Genomic DNA, 24,592 nt, shown 5'->3' on the forward strand with positions numbered 1-24,592 from the left:
GGTCCGGACCGTCCTTGATTTGGCCCAAACATAGTCGTCCATGATTGGTTTAGATTTAGTCCAGTCCGGACCAAATCTGAACCAATCATCGACGTCTATGTTTCACAAGTTTGGACAACACAGTACAGCACAGTAGAGCACAGAAGAGTTCAGTACAGTACAGTACTGTAGAATATAGTTCAGTACTGTACAGTAGAGCACACTAGAGTTGAGTACAGTATAATGTACTGTACTGAACTATACTCGACTTTACTCTAATGTGCTGTACTGTTCTCTACTAAGCTCTACTGTGCTGTACTTTGATGTCCAAACTTGTGAAACATAGACGTCTATGATTGGTTCAGCTTTGGTGTGGTCCGGACCAACCAAATGTATTTTTGTGGGGCGGAGCTCATTAAAATAATAGCAATGTGTAGAATAATACCCAAATATGCAAAATAAGGATATTGCATATTTCTACCTTTGTACCTATTCAGGATACATCACCATGAAGAGAATGATAATCATAACCATAATTATGCATTTCTGTATAGTACAGATCTGGGACCCATGATTAAATTCCGTTACCGTAATTCTGTTACCGGGCGTTAATCCACTTCACTTACTGTAGTTAAATAACCCCAAAATATTTTTTCAAAGTGAAGGTGTCATGTCATAGCTGACACTGGTCACATAAACTGAGGGAGATTTTACCGAAATTCTGTTACCAAACTTTGCATCTGCACAGTTCTTCGAGTAAATGTGTTTTGTAAAGATGTCAGTATAAATGGTTAAGATTAGTCCCTGTGCATAGAGTTGAATGTTTTTTTAAACTTTGAAATCAATGGTATTTGTTTGACATAAATTTTTAAGTGAAAAATCTGAGTCTCAGCGAAATGCCATTATCGTGGAATTGCCCGTATCATACATTTTGGAACTCTTTCTTTGGCATGTGTATTAAGTTCTCTTTAGATGACAACACAATATTTGATTTACTGAACCAACCCTATTGGGAATACAGTATGTAAGAAGTACTTTATCCATGAAGGATATTTCACAATATTACGGCACAATACCACAACATGACACTCATACAGTACATACTGTAGATTCCATTATTTATGTAGTCAGTGAAAGTTTCCAAGATTCTCTACATAATGGCAAATGTGGCAATGAGCCACATTTACAAATGCCACATTTCAGCACAGGAAGGATTTGACAGCTAGTTTTCAGACACAGTCGAAGATTCCCATCTCAGCAGCGACAGATAAAAGTGTACAGGATGGGATTTAGCGTAAAGTGTGTCATTGTAAAATTTGAGTTTTAGTTGTAATGCCTTTCTGTTTAGCCCATTCAGATAACTGACATAGGGTAGGGCAGTCTACTGGTGTTAATGTAGTGGATGGCTAAGGAAGTGAGCATCAATACTGCCTTCCTGAGAACTGAAGAACCGTTGCCCCAGACCCAGAAATACCTTGGCTGGGGTTGAAATCTCAATAGACCATGTTATACCATGTTATATTCCATATGTATATACTGTATTCTACTGTATTTTGGTCAATGCCACTCCGACATTGCGCGTCCTAATATTTACAGTATATATTTCTTAATTCCATTTTTTTACTTTTAGATTTGTGTGTATTGTTGTGAATTGTTAGATACTACTGCACTGTTGGAGCTAGGAACACAAGCATTTCGCTACACCCGCAATAACATCTGCTAAATATGTGTATGTGACCAATACAATTTGATTTGATTTGATTTATACTACACCACTGGTGCAGTGTATTACAATATGGGTTTACTGTCTCTAGTTCAATGTGGGTCAGGCCAGAGGAAGTCTATAGCGTTGTGATCTAGATTTACTGGCATCTATTCAGAGAAAGTATTAATATGTGGCAATAACTTTTCTAAGAGTGAGTTTCTCATGTGAAGTCTTTCCAGGGACTGAGTAAGAGTAACATATTGATTTCCTGCCTAGACTGAGCATCAAAGGTGGTGTAGCAGTCTGTCTTTTCAGGAAGAGAATGATTGTAGGTCATTTGTGTCTTCTAAGCAAACTGTGGTTTGCAATGGTGGGTCTTCTCCTTACTTTAAGTTAAAGTGATAGTTCACCCAAATTAGAATTTGACCTCAATTTATGGATATGTAGGATGTCATAAGCAGCTAAATAAATTCAGGAGGAGAGTCTATGCAATTTAGTGGTATACTTTCCAGTATTGCGATACTCGTCAGTATCGTGGCAAGGAAACAAAATACGAAGCTTCTTTAGGAAAACAGCCCTAATATAGGAAACATAGATCATTATGTTGTCATCCAGAGTCACATGTATTTATTTTCCAAGCTATAGCAGACAATATTTTACATACAGGTTTTTAAAGGACCAGAGTTGGGTCTGCTTCGTGTAAAAAAATTTGGCCTGGAAAAAATATTGCGATACTACTATCGTCCCGGCCCTAATACTTTCAGAGATGGTCGAAGTATCGGTGTCTATCCCAGTTATAAGTTAGCATGGTGTTATGGATCCCTATGTATCTTGTTATAAGTTAGCATGGTGTTATGGATCTCTATGTATCTTGTTATAAGTTAGCATGGTGTTATGGATCTCTATGTATCGTGTGCTCTCTGTCTTGTGATACTGCAGCTGTTGCAGCCACTCCACAGCTCGCCCACTGTTAGGAACTGTTGCTTTAGGAAATGTTTTGACTCAGAGAGAACTTAGCATGAGCAGAGAATGAGAAAAAAAACACAGCAAATGTCAGTGCCGTTCAAATAAAATCAAATGTATTTCTAAAGCCCTTTTTACATCAGCAGATGTCACAAAGTACAAATACATTAGCTCGTATAAACACACACACACACACACACACACTACACACCAGTGTCTTCACATCAGCATTTACGCACGACAAATCATTCACCGTGATATCTGGAGTGCCAAGAGTAAATGGGATGCCTTACGGGCTAAGACCACCCCTATTGGCGCTGTGTCCAATGCTTTGGCCTATTTAACCTGGTGAACGGTACTCGGGGAGCCAATACTTACAACTCCCCAAAAACAAACAAGCAAGTACTTTTCCTGATGTTTTTCCCGAAAAGCAAGCTTTGGGAATACTCAGAAGATGAAGAAATTAATTGTTTTGTCATGCTAAGTGGGTCATCAGAGTTCAGCTGTAGGAAAAGTGCCAGAAAAAAAAAGTAAAACATCTAAAAAGCTGCACGCTGTTGCTCTCACACTAGGGGCTTTTTCTTTGGGCCAGATTGCCAGATTTGAGGTTGAAGGTTGAGTGTTTGCATGTGTGGTGAGCCCAGTGCAAATCCTGCCACACTTCCTGGCAACCCTGCGCCCCATTTGACCCAGTTCCACAGGTGTGCATCTATGTTGGGCATTGGTGATGGTGTTGAGATGTAAGGAGCTCACTTGGAAAGCTTTTTTTTAATCCTTCCTTTCTTCCAAGCAAACATAAAACAGACATGATTGAATAGATGAAAGCCAGGTTGAACTATATATTACTTTCACCTACCAAAGCATGACACTAAATTCAAGGACAGGAGAATGGAAGGATGCAATTTCCACTATTCAGGATTCTGCATTTAAATCATAACCACTGCTGCTTTTGGCCAAAATATGACAGGGAATGCTCCTACTGGCCGGTGACTTTAATGCAAGAAAACAAATCCGTTTCACATAATTTCTACCAGCATGTCACCTGTGCAACTTCCTGTTTACAAGCAAAAACTCAAACAGGAAGTACCGGTGACGTACTCAATATGGAAGTGGTCCGATGAAGCGGATGCTAAGCTACAGGACTGTTTCACTAGCACAGACTGAAATATGTTCCGGGATTCAGTGACCGTACAGTGACCGTACGTATATCCCAACCAGAAGCCATGGATTACAGGCAACATCCACACTGAGTTAAAAAGCTGCCGATTTCAAAAAGCGGGACACTAATCCGGATGATTATAAAAAATCTCGCTATGACTTCCGACAAACCATCAAACTTGCAAAGCATCAATACAGGACCAAGATCAAATCCTACTACACCGGCTCTGATACTTGTAGGATTGCAAACTATAACAGATTACAAAGGGAAACCCAACCGCGAGCCTACCAGATGAGCTAAATACCTTCTATTCTCACTTCGAAGCTAGCAAAACTGAACCATGCATGAGATCATCAGCTGTTCCGGACGACTGTGTGATCACACTCTCCATAGCCGATGTGAGTAAGACCTTTAAACAGGTTAACATTCACAAGGCCGCAGGGCCAGACAGCTTACCAGGACGCATACTCAGAGCATGCGCTGACCAGCTGGCAAGTGTCTTCACTGACATTTTCAATCTCTCCCTGACCCAGTCTGTAATACGTACATGTTTCAAGCAGACCACCATAGTCCCTGTGCCCAAGAACGCCAAGGTATCCTGTCTAAATGACTATTGCCCTGTAGCACTCACATCTGTAGCCATGAAATCCTTTGAAAGGCTGGTCATGGCTCACATCAACACCATCATCCCAGACACCCCGGACCCACTCCAATTCGCATAACGCCCCAACAGACCACAGATTATGCAATCTCTATTGCACTCCACACTGCCTTTTCCCATCTGGACAAAAGGAACACCTACGTGAGAATGCTTTTAATTGACTACAGCTCACCGTTCAACACCATAGTGCCCTCCAAGCTCATCGTTAAGGTAAGGAACCTGTGCTGAGGAGTATTTCTGTCTGTAATAAAGCCCTTTTGTAGGGAAAAACTCATTCTGATTGACTGGGCCTGGCTCCCCAATGGGTGGGCCTGGCTCCCCAGTGGTTGACCAATAGCTACCCGGACTATCTGCATTGAACTCTTTTGATTTATCACACGCTGCTGTTACTGTTTATTATCTGTTCTGTTGCCTAGTCACTTTATCCCTACCTAAATGTAAATATCTACCTCAATTACCTTGTATCCCTGCACATCGACTCGGTACTGGTACCCCATGTATATAGCCAAGTTATCGTTACCCATTGTGTATTTATTCCTTGTGCTATTGTTTTTGCATTTTTGTATTATTTCTCTTTTTTTCTCTCTGCATTGTTGGGAAAGGCTAGTAAGTGAGTATTTCACTTTTTGTCTACACTTGTTGTTTACGAAGCATGTAACAAATAAAAATATGATTTGATTAAATTGTCATACAAAGCAATACTCATGGTTTATGGTGGCATTTAATTACACTAAGCCCATTGTCCTCAGAGCCATGGCACAATACTTGCATATTTTCAGCATGACTAATGTCTATAGTACAGTATAGGCCTATATATTTTTTCATCTGTAACTCAAAATTCAGATCATTTGTTTTGAGTTGGAATCCCAGCACACCCACAGGGACCAAATTTAATTTTGGCCCTTCTGAGGACAAGGACAAACAAAACATCAGATACCCAATACACTGTTTATGTGGCCTCTTAATTTCCCTAACACAGCCTGAGAGTCTTACAGTTCTGTTAAAACTGGTGCTATATAGGCCCTGCCAAATCCACTTGTAGGCAGCACACAAGACTTTGCTAAAGCAAGATAGATGGATAGATGGATGGGTGGATACATGCAGGGGGCCTTGTCTTGTTGGGGGCCTTTCTTATTAGGCGGTTCAGCATTAAAAGGATTTCAAATGGCTTATTTCAATTGTGTGCCACTTTGCCAAAGCCCTGAGCCGAGGTTTACAAGAGGGTCTCAGACAAAGACAGTACTGTCCCACCAACCAACAGGAGTAACCCTCTCCTGAAGAAAGAGAGGAAAAGAGGGGAAGAATGGAGGGGGGGATGAGACATGCTGAGAACAGGGAAAGGGGTTGTTGCACGTCGGAAGTTGGAAATACAGACCTTCTTATACCTTAAAGCAGTTTGTTCTTTCTTAGTTTATTTACAAATGTACTGCACATGTATTATACATGTGTTCACTAAAACAAGCATCTTGCCTTCTATACAGCCCATTTATATCGTGCGGTCATTGAAAGTTGCTCTACTTGCTGACACATGATGCATGAGGGATACGGTACAAGTTACACTATCAATCAATCAATCAATCAACCAATCAATCAAATGTATTTATAAAGCCCTTTTTACCACAGCAGTTGTCACAAAGTGCTTATACAGAAACCCAGCCTAAACGCCCCAAAGGCAAGCAATGCAGATGTAGAAGCACGGTGGCTACGAAAAACTCCCTAGTAAGGCAGGAACCTATGAAGAAACCTAAAGAGGAACCAGGCTCTGAGGGGTGGCCAGTCCTCTTCTTGCTGTGCCTGGTAGAGATTATAAGAGTATGTGGCCATTAAGGCCAGACCGTACTTCAAGATGTTCATACCTTAACAGATGACCAGCAGGGTCAAATAATAATCACAGTGGTTATAGAGGGTGCAACAGGTCAGCACCTCAGGAGTAAATGCCAGTTGGCTTTTCATAGCCGAGCATTCAGAGGTCGAGACAGCAGGTGCGGTAGAGCGAGAGAGAGAGAGCAAGAGAGGCAGAGTCGAAATAGCAGATCTGGGATAAGGTCGCATGACCGGTGAACAGGTCAGGGTTCCATAGCCGCAGGCAGAACAGCAGAAACTGGATCAGCAGCACGACCAGGTGTACTGGGGACGGGGACAGCCAGAAGTCATCAGACCAGGTAGTCCTGAGGCATGGACCTAAGGCTCAGATCCTCCAGGAGGGAGAGAAAGAGAGTGGGAGAGAGATGTGAGAATTAGAGGGACCATGCTTAAGATCACACAAGACACCAGATAAGACAGGATAATTACACCAGATAGGACAGACTGACCCTAGTCCCTCCGCACATAGACTATTGCAGCATAGATACTGGAGACTGAGACAGGGGGGGTCGGGGGACTGTGGCCCCGTCCGATGATACCACCGGACAGGGCCGACCAACCCCCACACCACCAGAGGGATCTTAACAGACCACCAACTTACTACCCTGAGACAAGGCGGAGTATAATCCACGAAGATCTCCCCCACCGCACAAACCCGCGGGGGTGCAAAACTGGACAAGAAGATCACGTCAGTGACTCAACCCACTCAAGTCGAGTATAGTGAAATGCACTAAAGGTGTAGTGGAAGAATAAGAGAAGATGATACTCGCGACTAGCGACTTGATGACTCAATCATAATGTATGACATTGTTTGGAAGGCTGACTATCTGTGGGCTATCACAGGGCTCAAACACAACTTGTCTGTGGTTTTCTCCGGGGAGGGATGTTCCCATAGAACCCTGGGAGCATGGACACGTTGGTGTGAAGACTGAAGAAAACTTGAATCGACTAAATGAATGTTACTGTGTGAATTAAATTGTCATGTTTGGATTGTTTCAAGAGTTCATGAAGAGCTACACATTTTGATATGTTTTATTGTACTGTAAGTGCTATGGATGTATTGTTACAGGGAAACTGACACAGTGGTGCGCCCCTATCATTTAAAATGAGTTGATTAGATTAGAATCTGGGTGTGTTTTCCTGTCTTTTGTTTTGACTAGCAAAGTGCAAAGAAATGTTCATTTAGGTTGGGGGTGAGTTTTTGCTTGAATTTGGTTACAAGGGCACTGAATTTGTTCATACTTTGAGAACTTGTTACCAAGCTCCTGTGTGTATCACACAGTTTTTTATCTTAGAGATTATTCTTAACTGAAGACACGTGTAACCACGTTAAGTCTTACTTAGTTGAAAGTCATTTACGTTGAGTAGTCTGTAATGTTTCATGCATTTCATGTACACTGTAATTGTTTGAGTTTTAATTATTTAGTGACTAATAAATTCTATTAACTGAATTGAGTAAATCCATTCCTCGTTTTACAGAGTAATTATTTGATTGGCTGTACGCTTATAATTTAGTAGGTCTATTGCAGTGGAGGCTGCTGAGGGGAGGACGGCTCATAATAATGGCCGGAACGGAGCAAATGGAATGGCATCAAACACCTGGAAACCATGTGTTTGATGTATTTGATACTATTCCACTGATTCCTCTCCTGTCATTACCACGGACCCGTTCTCCCCAATTAAGGTGCCACCAACCTCCTGTGGTCCATTGGTCATTTTTTTATTTACACTATACACTACACATGCTTCGGTACCACCTTGACATCTCTGATCTGCTTGCCTCAATAAATGAATACTAGAACATTTGTTGCCAGGATTAGCTATGTGTATCTCTCAATAATTTCATAGCGGTGCAAATTAGACACATGTTCATTGTATTCATACTGAGAGGTGATGCAAGGCTCGCTACCTTGACTAGATTCCTCCAGAGACGCACAGGGCCTGTTGCATTTATTCACATAATATTGGAGTCAGATTTCTAAATATAGTTTATTATTATATTCAACATAATTTCTACACCCCTACAAAGGTACATTACTTGAAAATGAGCTGTATGCTCCATGAAAGCTTAATTGCGTTTCACTGATAAAAATCTCTAGCTGTTATTTTAGTCATCACTTGTTTAGGGAACAATGGGGAATTCTCCTGCCCGCCGCCTTGTGTCCACACAGACATAATAATGTGGTGTTGTTTTGGGTAGATGTGTCATCTGGGACTGCTCGGCCAGACAAGCATGATGAGTCACTAGAGTTTACCAACGTGTCACTGCTCTCTCTCTCTCTCTGAACCCACAAACCATCACTTCTAATCACAGGTGACATTCCTTGGAGCATTCTATGGAGTGCTTATACTTTCCCTGGGTTGTGGTCTGGGTCGTGGTCTGTAGCCTAGAGGGGCTTTTGTCTTGTCAGTCCATGCCTCACCAGGATTTGGTTGGAGGTCAGAGATTTGCGGTTATCTTATACGCCTGTAAGCTTTTGACCTTGCTAAAAAGCTAACACGAACAATGCCAGTCCACACACCTTGACAGGTTGTTTACATAGCTGTTGAAATTCAAGAGCGGTCTGCTCAATGCTTTCGTTGACCAGTGCCCAAGGCAATAGTAGTAGAGTGAGAGTGAGAGAGAGAGAGACAGAGAGAGAGAAAGCGAGAGAGTGTGTGTGTGTCCCTTTAAATGGGGAGGACAAAGACCCACACCCATCACGACAGATGCCACAGCAGAGAACTGTGACCTTTGATTGAAGGGTAAATCCATTTGATTTCAATCACTTTTTGACAGCACCCCTTTTGATTTGAACGAAACCTTTCATAAATATTTGCCCATTGTAGAAGTGCTCAGAAAGTGAGTTTTTGGACCTGAATGCTAACACATAAAAGAGATAAAGGTGCTCAAAGTTGACCCATTTTGCAGCACTGGAAAATATAAAATGGTTGAGATTGATATCATTTAAAAGCTTACAAACAGGGTTGTCAAACTACACTTAACTAAAATATAAACGCAACATGCAAGGTGTTGGTCCCATGTTTCATGAGCTGAAATAAAAGATCCCAGAAATGTTCCATACGCACAAAAAGCATATTTCTCTAAATTGTGTGCACAAATGTGTTTACATCCCTGTTAACGAGCATTTCTCCTTTGCCAAGATAATCCATCCACCTGACAGGTGTGGCATATCAAGAAGCTCATTAAACAGCAGGATCATTACACAGGTGCACCTTGTGCTGGGGACAATAAAATGCCACTCTAAAATGTGCAGTTTTGTCACACAACACAATGCCGCATATGTCTCAAGTTTTGAGGGAGCGTGTAATTGGCATGCTGACTGCAGGTATGTCCACCAGAGCTTTTGGCAGTACGTCCAACCGGCTTCACAACCGCAGACCACGTGTATGGGATCGTGTGGGCGAGTGGTTTGCTGATGTCAACGTTGTGAACAGAGTGCCCCATTGTGGCGGTGGGGTAATGGTATGGGCAGGCAGGCATAAGCTACAGAACAAAAAAAACACAATTGCATTTTATCGATGGCAATTTGAATGCACAGAGATACAGTGACTAGATCCTGAGGCCCATTCATCCTGTCGTGCCATTTATCCGCCGCCATCACCCCATGTCGCAAGGATCTGTATACAATTCCTGGAAACTGAAAATGTCCCAGTTCTTCAATGGCCTGCATACTCACCAAACATGTCACCCATTGAGCATGTTTGGGATGCTCTGGATCGACGTGTACGACAGCGTACACAGCCATTGAAGAAGAGTGGGACAACATTCCATAGGCCACAGTCAACAGTCTGATCAACTCTATGTGAAGGAGATGTGTCGGGCTGAGGCAAATGGTTGCCACACCAGATACTGACTGGTTTCCTTATATGAACTGTAACTCAGTAGAATCTTTGAAATTGTTGCATGTTGCGTTTATATTTTTGTTCAGTGTAGTATGAAAAAGGGATCAACACAAAATGGTGTGTACCTGCCCCTGTTTTGGTAAAAAAATTAGGGATGGGTCTGGAGAAATGTAACCAATCTCACATTCATAGACAAAGCTATGGATGCAAGGACCCATGATATCAAAATTATAGTTTTAACCATGTTTTGAGGCTATATGCTGTTTGTTTACATTTACTTCGTTTACAAACATCTGGTACAACATGGTAGGGCAATTGAATGCAAGCTTCACAAAACATTGTTAAAACATTTCTAGCCTGTCTATCTGTGGGTAACAGTTATACTCGAACCACTCAGTTGTCCATCACAAAACGGCCAAAAAGAGTAGAACCAGCCCAGCTGCTTTTACACTATGATTTCACTATTCAATGTTTCTTTTGAAATAATAATAATTAAGGAATAGTTTCACCATTTTAAAACGAGAGTTCAGTTCACGTAAAGATCTTAAAATGAGGGACAGGTTATTTGTACCTTAACATGAATCACTAATCACATTAAATAAATAACAATCTTCAGCAACTGAATTTGTCAAGGCATCAAAATAATTAGGGCTTTACAATGGTGAAAACTTTGAGAAAAAGTGTGTTAAAATCTGTAAGTCACAGAGGGTGCACGGAGGGACATGTCAAAATACCGAATTTTCGCACATTGGCAAGTCTTTATTCATAGAAAAAATATATATTGAATACTCCATATAGTTTATATTAAAGGGCACTTCATTGAATATAACAGTCTTTTAAAATTCAATATTGGTGCACAATTTCTACATAAAATATCAAAGGGACACAAAAGGCACTCATTTCATGGTATAACAAACTTTTATTTTAGCGTGTAACATCCCTTTAAACCTCTTCCCCGATTGCTTCCATCTGTTTTGTTTGTACTATTCTCCACAGCTGGTCGAAGTAGCAGAAACCGGGGCACAACCACAGATAAATGTGGCCTAGTTCCTAGTTCCTATTGCCGTGACTATCTGAAACAGACATGTGTAGCCTAGCATATACAGTGGGGGAAAAAAGTATTTAGTCAGCCACTAATTGTGCAAGTTCTCCCACTTAAAAAGATGAGAGGCCTGTAATTTTCATCATAAGTACACGTCAACTATGACAGACAAATTTAGAAAAAAAAATCCGGAAAATCACATTGTAGGATTTTTAATGAATTTATTTGCAAATTATGGTGGAAAATAAGTATTTGGTCAATAACAAAAGTTTCTCAATACTTTGTTATATACCCTTTGTTGGCAATGACACAGGTCAAACGTTTTCTGTAAGTCTTCACAAGGTTTTCACACACTGTTGCTGGTATTTTGGCCCATTCCTCCATGCAGATCTCCTCTAGAGCAGTGATGTTTTGGGGCTGTCGCTGGGCAACACGGACTTTCAACTCCCTCCAAAGATTTTCTATGGGGTTGAGATCTGGAGACTGGCTAGGCCACTCCAGGACCTTGAAATGCTTCTTACGAAGCCACTCCTTCGTTGCCCGGGCGGTGTGTTTGGGATCATTGTCATGCTGAAAGACCCAGCCACGTTTCATCTTCAATGCCCTTGCTGATGGAAGGAGGTTTTCACTCAAAATCTCACGATACATGGCCCCATTCATTCTTTCCTTTACACGGATCAGTCGTCCTGGTCCCTTTGCAGAAAACAGCCCCAAAGCATGATGTTTCCACCCCCATGCTTCACAGTAGGTATGGTGTTCTTTGGATGCAACTCAGCATTCTTTGTCCTCCAATCACGACGAGTTGAGTTTTTACCAAAAAGTTATATTTTGGTTTCATCTGACATTCTCCCAATCCTCTTCTGGATCATCCAAATGCACTCTAGCAAACTTCAGACGGGCCTGGACATGTACTGGCTTAAGCAGGGGGACACGTCTGGCACTGCAGGATTTGAGTCCCTGGCGGCGTAGTGTGTTACTGATGGTAGGCTTTGTTACTTTGGTCCCAGCTCTCTGCAGGTCATTCACTAGGTCCCCCCGTGTGGTTCTGGGATTTTTGCTCACCGTTCTTGTGATCATTTTGACCCCACGCGGTGAGATCTTGCGTGGAGCCCCAGATCGAGGGAGATTATCAGTGGTCTTGTATGTCTTCCATTTCCTAATAATTGCTCCCACAGTTGATTTCTTAAAACCAAGCTGCTTACCTATTGCAGATTCAGTCTTCCCAGCCTGGTGCAGGTCTACAATTTTGTTCTGGTGTCCTTTGACAGCTCTTTGGTCTTGGCCATAGTGAAGTTTGGAGTGTGACTGTTTGAGGTTGTGGACAGGTGTCTTTTATGCTGATAACAAGTTCAAACAGGTGCCATTAATACAGGTAACGAGTGGAGGACAGAGGAGCTTCTTAAAGAAGAAGTTACAGGTCTGTGAGAGCCAGAAATCTTGCTTGTTTGTAGGTGACCAAATACTTATTTTCCACCATAATTTGCAAATAAATTCATAAAAAATCCTACAATGTGATTTTCTGGATTTTCTTTTCTCAATTTGTCTGTCATAGTTGACGTGTACCTATGATGAAAATTACAGGCATCTCTCATCTTTTTAAGTGGGAGAAATTGCACAATTGGTGGCTGACTAAATACTTTTTTTCCCCACTGTATGTAGTAAACACTACCATCATGACTTAAGTGCACAATGCTGTCCTTTTATACAGCTTCCTTTCTACAGGGACCTGTGATGGAGACCATACATTTCTTCTTTCTCTCGCTCATACTTGTCTGCTTGAATCTGATCAGAACCTCACCCTTCCCCAGCTTGAAGTATACCAACTCAAATGAGGTGTATCTTGGAAGTACATGAAACACTCACAGAGGACAGAGCTAAGCATATCTAGAGCATGGCAAAGGCTTTCTGATTAGTTTATCTCACCACTCAAACAGAAACCTTAATTTTCCCAAATGTCCGTTTTTATTTCCATCTTGAACTAAGAATGAAGATATAGATGAAATGTTTACATTTTAGAGGAATGTTTTGGTTTTGGGGACATAGTTCCTCCTTTGCAGCATTCAAATCACTTTTGTATGATGTGGATGACTATGCTGAATATGAAGGCACAACCACAGACTATAAAAGCCCACAAAGGTACATCCATACTGTTCACTGTACAGCAGTGGAGGCTGGTGACTTGAAAAATTGAGGAGGATGGTAGACTCACGGTATTGATGTGGACCACATGGAGACGACAAAGCATGTATAGAAAATAATCAAAGACAAATTACTTTAGCCTAAAACGTTTAATGAATACATTTATAGTAAATATTATTGGGAATGGGACAAGGCCAGTTCATCGAGGGAGTAGCAGTGCATGATATGCTCATCATGAGCTCAACTCTTCTACTGAGGGCAGGACAGGATATGACTGGGAAGACAAAAACTATAACACAACACAGTTAGACAAAAGAGCTAAGAATGAGTTAGTCTAAGCAAAGAGTGAATCGTTGATGTGTATGTGTAATAATTAGATTGTGTTAGTTCAGGGATTCTTGAAAGTCAGGACAATCCTTGTCTGGCAGGGAAACTTTATTTGAAATAAAAAAATAAAAATAAGATAGAGATTGTCTTTCAAGAATCCTTGAGTTGCTGGTTTACTATGGTATTTATCCAAACATGAAAGAGCTACTTACGCAGTGATTAGCTCTTTAGGCCTCCCGAGTGGTCAAAGGCACTGCATCGCAGTGCTAGCTGTGCCACTAGAGATCCTGGTTCGAATCCAGGCTCTGCTGTAGCCGGCCGCAACCGGGAGACCAATGGAGCGGCGCGCAATTGGCCCAGCGTCATCCAGGGTATGGGAGGGAATGGCAGGCAGGGAGGTAGCTCAGTTGATAGAGCATGGCGTTTGCAACGCCAGGGTTGTGGGTTCGTTTCCCACGGGGGGCCAGTATGAAAATAATAATGTATGCACTAACTGTAAGTCGCTCTGGATAAGAGCGTCTGCTAAATGAAAAAAAAAATGAAAAAAAAGATTGAATGACGGTATGAAGCATGAGTTAGGGCGGCAGGTAGCTTAGTGGTTAAGAGCGTAGTGCCAGTAACCGAAAGGTCACTGGTTCTAATCCCCGAGCCGACTAGGTGAAAAATCTGTCGATGTGCCCTTGAGCAAGGCACTTAACCCTAATTGCTCCTGTAAATCGCTCTGGATAAGAGCGTCTGCTTAATGACTCAAATGTAAATGTAATGAGTTGAGGTGTTCAGAGGCTTGACTTCAGTGCAGGACAGGGGTTGAGGTGTTCAGAGGCTTCAGTGCTGCACAGGGGTTGAGGTGTTCAGAGGCTAGACTTCAGTGCAGGACAGGCGCATCATGGATGGATGGTGTTTGAGAAGAACTCAACTCTTCCATTGAGGGCAGGACAGGAGTTGACTGGGATGACAAAAAACAATGACACAACACAGTTAGACAAAAGAGCTAAGAATGAGTTAGTCCAAGCAAGGAGTAAAATTTCCTTGATGTGAAATAATATGATTGTGTTTGTGTATGTGATTGACTCTACATGCATTAATGAGAGACAATTGAATGGGCTACTCACAGTGCTTGGAAAGGAAACATTAATTGCGCCAGTGGATGAGAGTGCACATGAGACATGGCTTCAGTTCATGTCAGGAAAGAGTTGAGACTGGGAGTGGAGTGGTCAAATACAAATAGCAGATGCATTGAGTTACACATGAATCACTGATTTGAAAATGTAATTCACTCTACATACAGTGATGAGAGAAAATGTACAGTGCTTGGAGGGGAAACATTTAATGCACCAGTGGATGAGAGGACATATGGGACATGGGGAATAACAGACGGCAGGAGGGCAGAGGATCAGGGGCTTCAGTTCTTCAGAGGGCCTTGGGTGAGCCAGGAGGGCAGAGGACCAGGCGCTTGAATCTCCCTTGAATCTCCCCATCACAATAAAACACTTGCAGCTCTGTTTTTAGTCTTTCCTGAAATTCCAACGCGTTGGTGCATTTTTCGTCAAGCATGCACATCCAGCCTGTTCAAGCAACATCACCCACTTGGTCGACTTCCCCAAAAAAGTGGTGAAGCCGCCAAGTGTCGCAAAGAAAACCTTAACTTTGGGAATGGACTTCGTGCTCTGACTCTGAACTAAATTGAGCCGTTGTGCATAGCAATGCACAAAGGTGGCACTCGGAGCTAATTCTCTTACTTTTGCCTGCAGGCCAGTGGTCCTCTGTAGCTCAGCTGGTAGAGCACGGTGCTTGTAACGCCAAGGTAGTGGGTTCGATCCCCGGGACCACCCATACACAAACATTAATGCACGCATGACTGTAAGTCGCTTTGGATAAAAGCGTCTGCTAAATGGCATATTATTATTATTATTATTTAAGTCAGAAGCCATTACAGAAGCGCCATCATAGGTTTGGGCAACAAGTTTCTCCATGAACTTAAACTCATCTCAGAATTCACTAAGTCAAACACAGACTGCACATCTCGCCCACTTGACACATCAAAGTAGCCCCAAAAACTTTCCTGAATAAAGCCCTGATCATCCACATAGCTGATGATAACTGACCACTGCTAGTGACCGCTGATCTCTGTGGTTTCTCCATTTGCCATGTGGGAAAGGGCACTGCGTCAACCTCTTTTAATCTCCCTTTTAACAGATGATGCAATGGAAGCTATCAAATCATTCTGAATTGATTTCGACATCCCAGAGAAGACAGTAGAAACGTCCATATACTCAGCAAGTAAAGCATCGTAACATGCAATTACCTCTGCAAACTCCTTGTAGTTGCCCTTGTTAACGGAACTTTCCCTCTCATCGTGCCCCCTAAAAGCCAACTCTTGCATGGCCAAAAATGCAGTAGTGTCAATAAGCCACTTGACAACACCCGTTTCTTACCTTCTCGTTGTGTTGCACAGATGGAATACGCAGACCTTCGTCCATTACATGATCAATGCAGCTTTCTCCCAGAAGCTTGAATCTGATGTGGGCATCTCTTTCTGTGTACTCCAGAGAATGAAAAGTGTTCTTCAACAAAAAATTCACTACACTATTCAGTCTCAATCTATACAACTCACCACGCTTCTAAATCACACATGCGTAGTAGTAGGTTCCTTCTCTGATCTTTTGATTGGATGGAAAACATGTTAGTTCATACTGCAAAAGCTTTGATTGGTTGGAGGACGTCCTCCGGAAGTTGTCATAATTGAGGGGGTGAGGAGCACGAGGCTCCTGGGTTTTGTATTGAAGTCGATGTAGCCAGAGGAGGACGGAAAATAGCTGTCCTCTGGCTACACCATGGTTCTACCCTAGAGGGTGTTGTTGAGACTATTGTAGACCTTCATCGCAAAACAGTGTGTTTTAATCAGGTATTTGCTGACGTTACTATATTTAGTATAGTTTTATCTAAAGAGGATACATATGTATAATGTTTCATATAAAAAATAAAAACCTAAATCATCCTCCCTTTCCTCTACTGAGGAGCATTCACTGCTGTACAGTACTTCAAATTTCAACATTTGTTGGTTGCAGACGCTAAAGTGATTTGCTTTGAGGCATTCCAAAGGGCCCAGTATAGGGGTAAAGGCCAAGAAAAATAGCTGTCCTGTGGCTTTACATTTACAGTGTATTTATCTTTTTGGACGTTCTGCGGTTATGTTAACTTTCTTCAAACAAAGCGGTGCTGTCAACACTAGTGGAATTCAAAATTGACACTCACCTCTGAAGTTATTCACACACACACACACTCATATTTGGGGATTTGCACTCTGTCAAACATACTTGCATTCCAATTTCTGCAATGACAAAAAAGGGTCAGGGTACAATTACATTATCATTCACTCTTTGGTCATGCTATCCTATCTTATATGAAAGTGAAATTAAATCAAAGGGACTTGTGTGAACAGGTTAGTTGATGTGGGATGTGACTTGACACAAAAATATCTCTTCCCTAACCCCCCTCTCAGAACCCAGAATCCCTGGACTCGTCCATCCAGAGTGCCCTGTCTGCTCTGTTCCCGCCCTTTGAGGTCACAGCGCCCACCGTCCTCAGTCAGCTGTTTAGGACCATCGAGGAGCGATTCCACGGTGACGCGCTGCACTGCTTGCTCGACTTCCTCATCCCGTCCAAACACCTCCTGGAGAGCGTGCAGCAGGCGGCGTGTGTGAGTACACACACACAAGCACGCACGGACGTGCACACACACGCGCACACACGGAATAGATGGAGCAACTTGGGTTTAATAACAGTAAAACCTCAGAGGTTCACGTTGAGGTTCTAACTGTATTACAGAAAAAGACATCAACAAAAGGTTGACTTGTCTGTCGCGGGATATATCCAAGCTGTTGTTTATGCTTCAGGAAATGTCTGTGGATCCTAGCCAGACATGCAACTGAGCTGACATCACTCAGCAAAGGATCACATTTTATTGTTTCTCCTCAAAGTGTTCAAAAGAAAAGAGAACACAGTCTAGGATTCCATTTGTCTTTGTTGGAGGCTCAAGGAACGTTGGGTTTAGGCCAGAATCTGGGATTCTCTTTAGTTTTTCATAACCACAGCTCAGTAGTGCACATATGAAGGTGAATTTGAGTTATTTATCCTTCCCTCATTGCATTCCAGTCTGTAAAATGCAATTTTGAAGTAGAAGTAAGCCTAATTTGTTTGGGATTCTAGTCTCCTCATGTCACATAATACATAGCTTAAGTGCACCCCTAGTCGGAACCCCGGGAATGTAAATGTTGGATCATTTAGTATTTTTTCTTCTAGTCCAGCATTAACCCACCTAATTAAACTCATCAAGGGAGTTGATGATTAGTTGAGATCAGTTGAGCTGGTGCTGGGCTGGGCTGGAACAAAAAAATGCAATCCTACTGCAGGACTGACGATGAGAAACTCTGACATAAAGGATCATAAATCCATGCAACTCACCCACTCTCCCATCTCTCCCTCCCTCTCCCCAGGCTGCATACTCGGATGTGCTTTTCCGTTGTGAGGGCTGGCCCCTGTGCCTCCACGACAGGACAGTAATCCAGCTGGCCCCCCTCAACCCTCTCCTGCTGCGCCCCGGAGACTTCTACCTGCAGTTGGAGCCCTTTGGCGAACAGGCAACCCGCATCGTCCTCAAGAGTCTCCTGGAGGAGGGCTGCCATGAGGTGGAGGAGACCCCCATCCCCGACACCACCTACCCCTGTATCTTTACCCTTGATTGGCTGAGGGAGGTGAACGATGGCCGCCATGGCACCCCGCTGTCCCACTGCCTGCTTTCCACCGACCAGGGAGTGATGAAGGTGCCCTGGGCGCAAGTGGCCATCCCCGAGTTTCTGGTCAAGCCCAAGACCATGACTACACCAAGTGTTATCCGGGACGTTCCGTTTGAGTCACGGCAGTTGCAGATTCCATCCTCTTCCGACTCTACATCTTCCGCCCTTTCTCTGGAGACCATGATCCTTCCTGCCAGGGACGGGATCTCTGTGTCCTTGCGACTCATGGATGGTACCTCGAAACTAATCAATGGGGACCATGAAAAACCTGTCCCCAAACTGCATGCCAAACCCCTAGTCAAGCCTGTGGGCTGGGTGTCGCCCAACACCTGGGACACCAGCTGGAACTACCACGAGATCGAAGGTGACTATGTGGATTTAGTGGAGTTCTCCAAGGAGAAAGAGTCTCTTGCGGGACGCAGTAGGAATCCCAACCCTTCTACTCCTCTCCCTTTGTTCAAACCAGTCAGGCCCCCTCCTCCTATACCGCATGGGAGCAGCACCCCCTGTGGGTGCACCCTCAGGTTTGCGGAGGAGCCTTGCACACCATGCAGCCAGAGGAGACTAGGGAAAGAGCCTGGTGGGCATGAACTAAAGTGCAGGTACAGGGACTCCTACCTAGCAGCACTGCGCAACCCAGTTTCCGGCCCCTGCGGAGGGGAGGAGTCAGGCTTCAAGGGTCACGCCAGAGTTCTGGGTCAGGACCTCTGGGAGTGCTGTAACCACTATAAGGAGCCTATTGTATGTCACGAGCCACACCAACATGGGCACTTCGCTAAGGAATCCCCAAACCTAAATCACATAACACACAAATCTATCGAACCTGCCGTAACTCACGAACCAGGAAAACATACTAAAGAACCTCAAGTCATTCATAAACTCTGCCAAGTGGAACCCCATAACCAAGAATTTCAAACAAACCACAAAGCCCATCAAATGGGACCTGATTCAATGTTAATCTTACCTCCGGTGGGCCCTCACCCGGGCGTGGTTGATGCCTTTGAGTGTGACTTCACCTCCAAGCCAGTTTGGAACCCGGAGGCAGTGAAAACCATTGGTAAACACAAGGCCAAGCCCAGGTCACTCTCCACTGTGTCCGAGACTGCCAGAGGAAGTCCTCTGGTTCATAAACTGAACAACAGGAGCCACAGTGACATCTGTCCAGAGATGACCCCCCCCAGTGTCCAGTGTAAGAAAATCACTGCCTTCGGCCTGGTGTCCCCCAAGCTGGAGAGTTGGCAGTCTGCAAAGAATGGTAAGAGGGACTACTGTTCCCTTTACACACTTTTGTGCTGACCTGAACCATACAGTGATGTCTTTGGTATTGGAAGAAATTTGCAACATAGACTAGTATTGTTGTACCCCATCCAGCTTACTGTCTTGCTTCATAAATAGTGCATGTTTCAAAGGGACACCAAAACCATCTCTGTGTACACCAACTAATTTAAACTCAACCTTGACCCCTTTTGCTGAAGGGAGTGTGCTGTGTTGAAGGGGGCCATTAGGCCAGTGTCCATTGGCTATGGTAATAAACATGACATTCCTTTTATGAAGAGAGACAGGGGGTGAAGGAGGGAGGAGAATACACTGTTCCCGTTTCCTACACCCTCACAAGAGGACTCACAAGGGCACTCAGAGGTCAAGCAGGGGGCTAGGGAAGAAGGAGAGGGGACTGTCCCCATTCCCTATTAAACCCTCCCTCTCTACACCCTCACATGGGCCCTCCGAGGACTCAAGACATGCTTGTCGGAGACTATTGGACTGGGGAGGGAGAGGGAGCACAGACAAGCCTTTGTTGGCTCTAGATGAAGTCAATTAGGATTCTAGAAATCAAAGCCAGGCTTAACAGCCTCAAAGTGTTTGGTTACAGGGAGAGAGCATGTCCAATGTTTAAAGGCTGTGCATAGTGCAACGGTGGCACGTAAGGTTAAGGTTTATATGAAAGACAGCCATTGAGATCTATGTCTAAAAAATAAATGCTCCCAGTGCTAAAAGGTCAAGTCTTTTTGAATGCCAAAGCAATTTGACCAGGAAGACTTTACAGTAGAGCATTGTTCTTCAACCCTGGTTATTGAGAAATATATTATGCGTCTCTGATGTCTCTTTCTGTGTTTATCATTTTAATCAACTTGATCAGTGTTGTTCAAGACTGTGTGCAGGCTTTTGTTTTAGCCCAGCACTAACATACAGTATGTGATGATTAGTTGTTTAGTTGGATGCGTTGTGTTGGTGTTAGGCTAGAACAGGTCTAAACACAGTCTTGAACAACACTGATTAAGTTGATTAAAATTATAAACACAGACATAATCAGAGACATGAGAGAAGAAGAGACACAACAGAGAAGATGCAATAAATAGTGCAAACACATTCACTTTCTTGTTGGTATCTGTCATTTTTTTTACCTCAAGATCCCCCGCCTGGCAAAGTTGAAACGCACACTACTACACACCCCAACGGACCTGACACCAAACTCCAGAGTCCAAAGACTAAGCCATCAGCACCTCCAATCCAACCCCCCTCCCCCATATACAGAGCTCCTCCATATCCCCCCTCCCAAGACTCCATCTTCAGAAGCATCAGCGGCCTACTTCACCTGGGTATCGTCAGTCTACCAGGTATTGTGTTTGTTCTGCATGACATCCAGTGATACCCAGTGTTGTCCAATAAGAAACAAAAAAAAATGTTTTCCTTTGCAAAGCGTATTGCTACGGTGTTCCCTTATGAATACGCCACTGGTCCACACTTTCTCTATCTCCCCATGACACCCTCTATTGTCCCCTCCACCCCCAGGTAGCAGAGACAGGGTGGGCAGGGCCGTGCTGGAGGTCCATGGGGACAGGCAGGCCTGGACGTCTCCTCTGCTGTCCGCCCAGGAGGTGTGTAAAGTGCTACTCTACCTTCACTCCATCCCCAGGTAATACCAATCAATCCCTAGTCATCTTCGGTGATAGTTCAAGGGAGTTTACTATATGTGATTTTGTATAGGGTGTAGGTGATCAACTGGTCTGTGCCCAGTTTCCCAAAAGCAATGTTACTAAAGTTAACTATAAATACAAAGTTACCAATGTCTTTGCAATTGTTTCAAACAAGCAAAGGATTTAAAAAAAAAAATCGAATTAAAACCGAAATGACTGCAGTAGGCTATTAGGCTACAAAGGCCTATATATTCAATCATGTTTAAATCAATTTCATATTCAGTCAAAGTAGTTCTGTTTTGCTAATTGTAGGCTGCACTGTCTGTGAATTTTAACTCAATATAAACTGAACAAAAATGTTATGGCAACATTCAACAATTTCAAAGATTTTACTGAGTTACAGTTCACTGTTCCACGGGTACCGAAGACGTGGACGTCTGTACTCCCTTTTCATCCATGACTGCATGGCCAAGCACGACTCCAACACCATCATTAAGTTTGCAGACGACACAACATTGGTAGGCCTGATCACCGACAACGATGAGACAGTCTATATGGAGGAGGTCAGAGACCTGGCCATGTGGTGCCAGGATAACAACCTCTCCCTCAACGTGATCAAGACAAAGGAGATGATTGTGGACTACAGGAAAGGAGGACCGAGCACACCCCCATTCTCATCGATGGGGCTGTAATGGAGCAGGTTGAGAGCTTCAAGTTCCTTGGTGTCCACATCACCAACAAACTATCATGGTCCAAACACACCAAGACAGTCGTGAAGAGGGCACGACAAAGCCTATTCCCCCTCAAAGACTGAAAATATTTGGCATGGGTCCTCAGCTCCTCAAAAGGTTCTACAGCTGCACCATCGAGAGCATCCTGACTGGTTGCATCACCGCCTGATATGGCAACTGCTCGGCCTCCGACCGCAAGGCACTACAGAGGGTAGTGCGTAATGGCCCAGTACATCACTGGGGCCAAGCTTCCTGCCATCCAGGACTTCTATACCAGGCGGTGTCAGAGGAAGGCCCTAAAAATGGTCAAAGACTCCAGCCTACCAGCCACTCTACCGCACGGCAAGCGGTACCGGAGCGCCAAGTCTAGGTCCAAAAGGCTTCTCAACAGCTTCTACCCCCAAGCCATAAGACTCCTGACCAGCTAATCATGGCTACCCAGACTATTTGCTTATGCCTGCCCATACCATAATCCCACCACCACCATGGGGCACTCTGTTCACAATGTTGACATCAGCAAACCGCTCGCCCACACGACGTCATACACGCTGTCTGTCATCTGCCCGGTACAGATTCATCTGTGGAGGGTACACTTCTCCAGCGTGCCAGTGGCCATCGAAGGTGGTGGAGAATGGTAGAGAAGTTAACATTAAATTCTCTGGCCACAGCTCTGGTGGACATCCCTGCAGTCAGCATGCCAATTGCACGCTCCCTCAAAACTTGAGACATCTGTGGCATTGTGTTGTGTGACAAAACTGCACAATTTAGAGTGGCCTTTTATTGTCCCCAGCACAAGGTGAACCTGTGTAACGATCATGCTGTTTAATCAGTTTCTTGATATGCCACACCTGTCTGGTGGATGGATTATCTTGGCAAATGAGAAATGCTCACTAACAGGGATGAAAATAAGATTTTTGTGCGTTTGGAAAATTCTGGGATCTTTTATTTCAGCTCATGAAACATGGGACCAACATTTTACATGTTGCATTTACATTTTGGTTCAGTATATTTCATGATGTGTAACAACATGTCCGCAATGATGTACCAAATCTGTGATTTTTATTCGTTAGGCATTAGAATAAACGTCCTCAATATTTGCACCGATATAGACATAGGTGATAATATCTCTCTCGGAGCTGCGTGGTGTTTTGGGAAACGCATGTTACAGTTTCAGCCATTGTAGGGATGATGCATCGTTAAAACACTCATAAGCCCATCAGTATCGGGAAACCGGGGCCTGGTCTTTCCACTCTTACCTTACTATAATTGTGATTCATGCTTTTTTTGTGTGTCCTTGTAATACACACTGTTAACACACATTGTGTGAGTTGAAACTATGCAATGGAAGTGAATATTTTACATTGTTTGGAAGTCATTTAGGTAACCCTCTCAGCACATTTTGATGGGTGGTCCTCTGTAGCTCAATTGGTAGAGCATGGCGCTTGTAATGCCATGGTAGTGGGTTTGATCCCCGGGACCACCCATACCTAAAAATGTATGCACACATGACTGTAAATCGCTTTGGATAAAAGCGTCTGCTAAATGGCATATTAATATTATTAATTTTAATGCATGTTGTCAAAACATTTGTCATAGATTTTGGGCTATATCTTTTCACCACTGGGGGGCAGTGAAATACCACCATCTTATGTCTCACACAACACTAGTAGGGCCCTTTTCGAATACTTTAATAATGCATCCTTCCTCCCCCCCATCCTTGAAGTAATCAGCGCAACTGACATGGTTTGAGGACTGTATGTAGCAAAATTGTCCAATCATATCAGGGATTACTCCAATGGAAGAAGTAAGGAAGGATGCATTTGTAAAGTATTTGAACAGGGCCATAGTCTCCCACTTCTAAAACAGATTAACAGATAAAGACACGCCATCCACTCTGTTCTCAGTTAACCCTATAGCTTTACCCCTAGCTGATACTGGTCTCGCAGCCGGAGCTGTTTAAAAGCCAAATGTCCTCATAATACTCATTTTACAGTCTAATCCGTTTACACAGCTTTAATGGACACACTTTGAAATTCAAGGTGACGGCTGTCTCGTTAAAACAGATTAGCCCTTTAATGTTGTCCCCTTAATGTCCCTCATTTAACCCTTTAAGAGGCATCCCGTCCTGACAAACCACAATGACAACACTACCACTCAAATAACACTTCAAATTCCAGGGAAGTTTGAACAACTTTTAAATGTGCCCCAACATGCTTTCCTGTTTTCTTCTAGAAAAGAGGTCCGGGACCTGGGAATGACAGTGGTGATCAATGCCAGGAAGAAGCCCCCTCCCTCCCTCTTCTACACAGCCCTAATGATGCTTCAGGTTAGGAAAATAAGAGTCATCACATCATAATAAATCAACTGTCAAACTATAATCCACCCATTCTGAGATAAAGAGCTGATTGTGGTGTATCTAGTTACTCAGTGTTCAAATGCAATATGGGGGCAGTTCAAGCAGTTCAT

The 24,592-nt window shown here is 43.4% G+C and overlaps 1 protein-coding gene across 1 annotated transcript in view; it reads left to right on the forward strand.

Moving 5' to 3' along the window:
- Window positions 1-24,592, forward strand: part of LOC311138874 (pleckstrin homology domain-containing family G member 4B-like) — a gene marked incomplete at both ends in the record, with an annotated part of 135,480 nt that overhangs the window by 74,137 nt on the left and 36,751 nt on the right. The window contains 6 exon segments of the mRNA XM_084173668.1: window positions 17,187-17,384; window positions 18,181-19,221; window positions 19,486-19,735; window positions 20,889-21,095; window positions 21,271-21,394; window positions 24,359-24,452. Of these exon segments, the coding sequence (XP_084029794.1) occupies window positions 17,187-17,384; window positions 18,181-19,221; window positions 19,486-19,735; window positions 20,889-21,095; window positions 21,271-21,394; window positions 24,359-24,452 (1,914 nt within the window).

Source organism: Coregonus lavaretus (assembly GCF_964263955.1).
Source record: "Coregonus lavaretus genome assembly, chromosome: 12".
NCBI lineage: Eukaryota > Metazoa > Chordata > Actinopteri > Salmoniformes > Salmonidae > Coregonus > Coregonus lavaretus.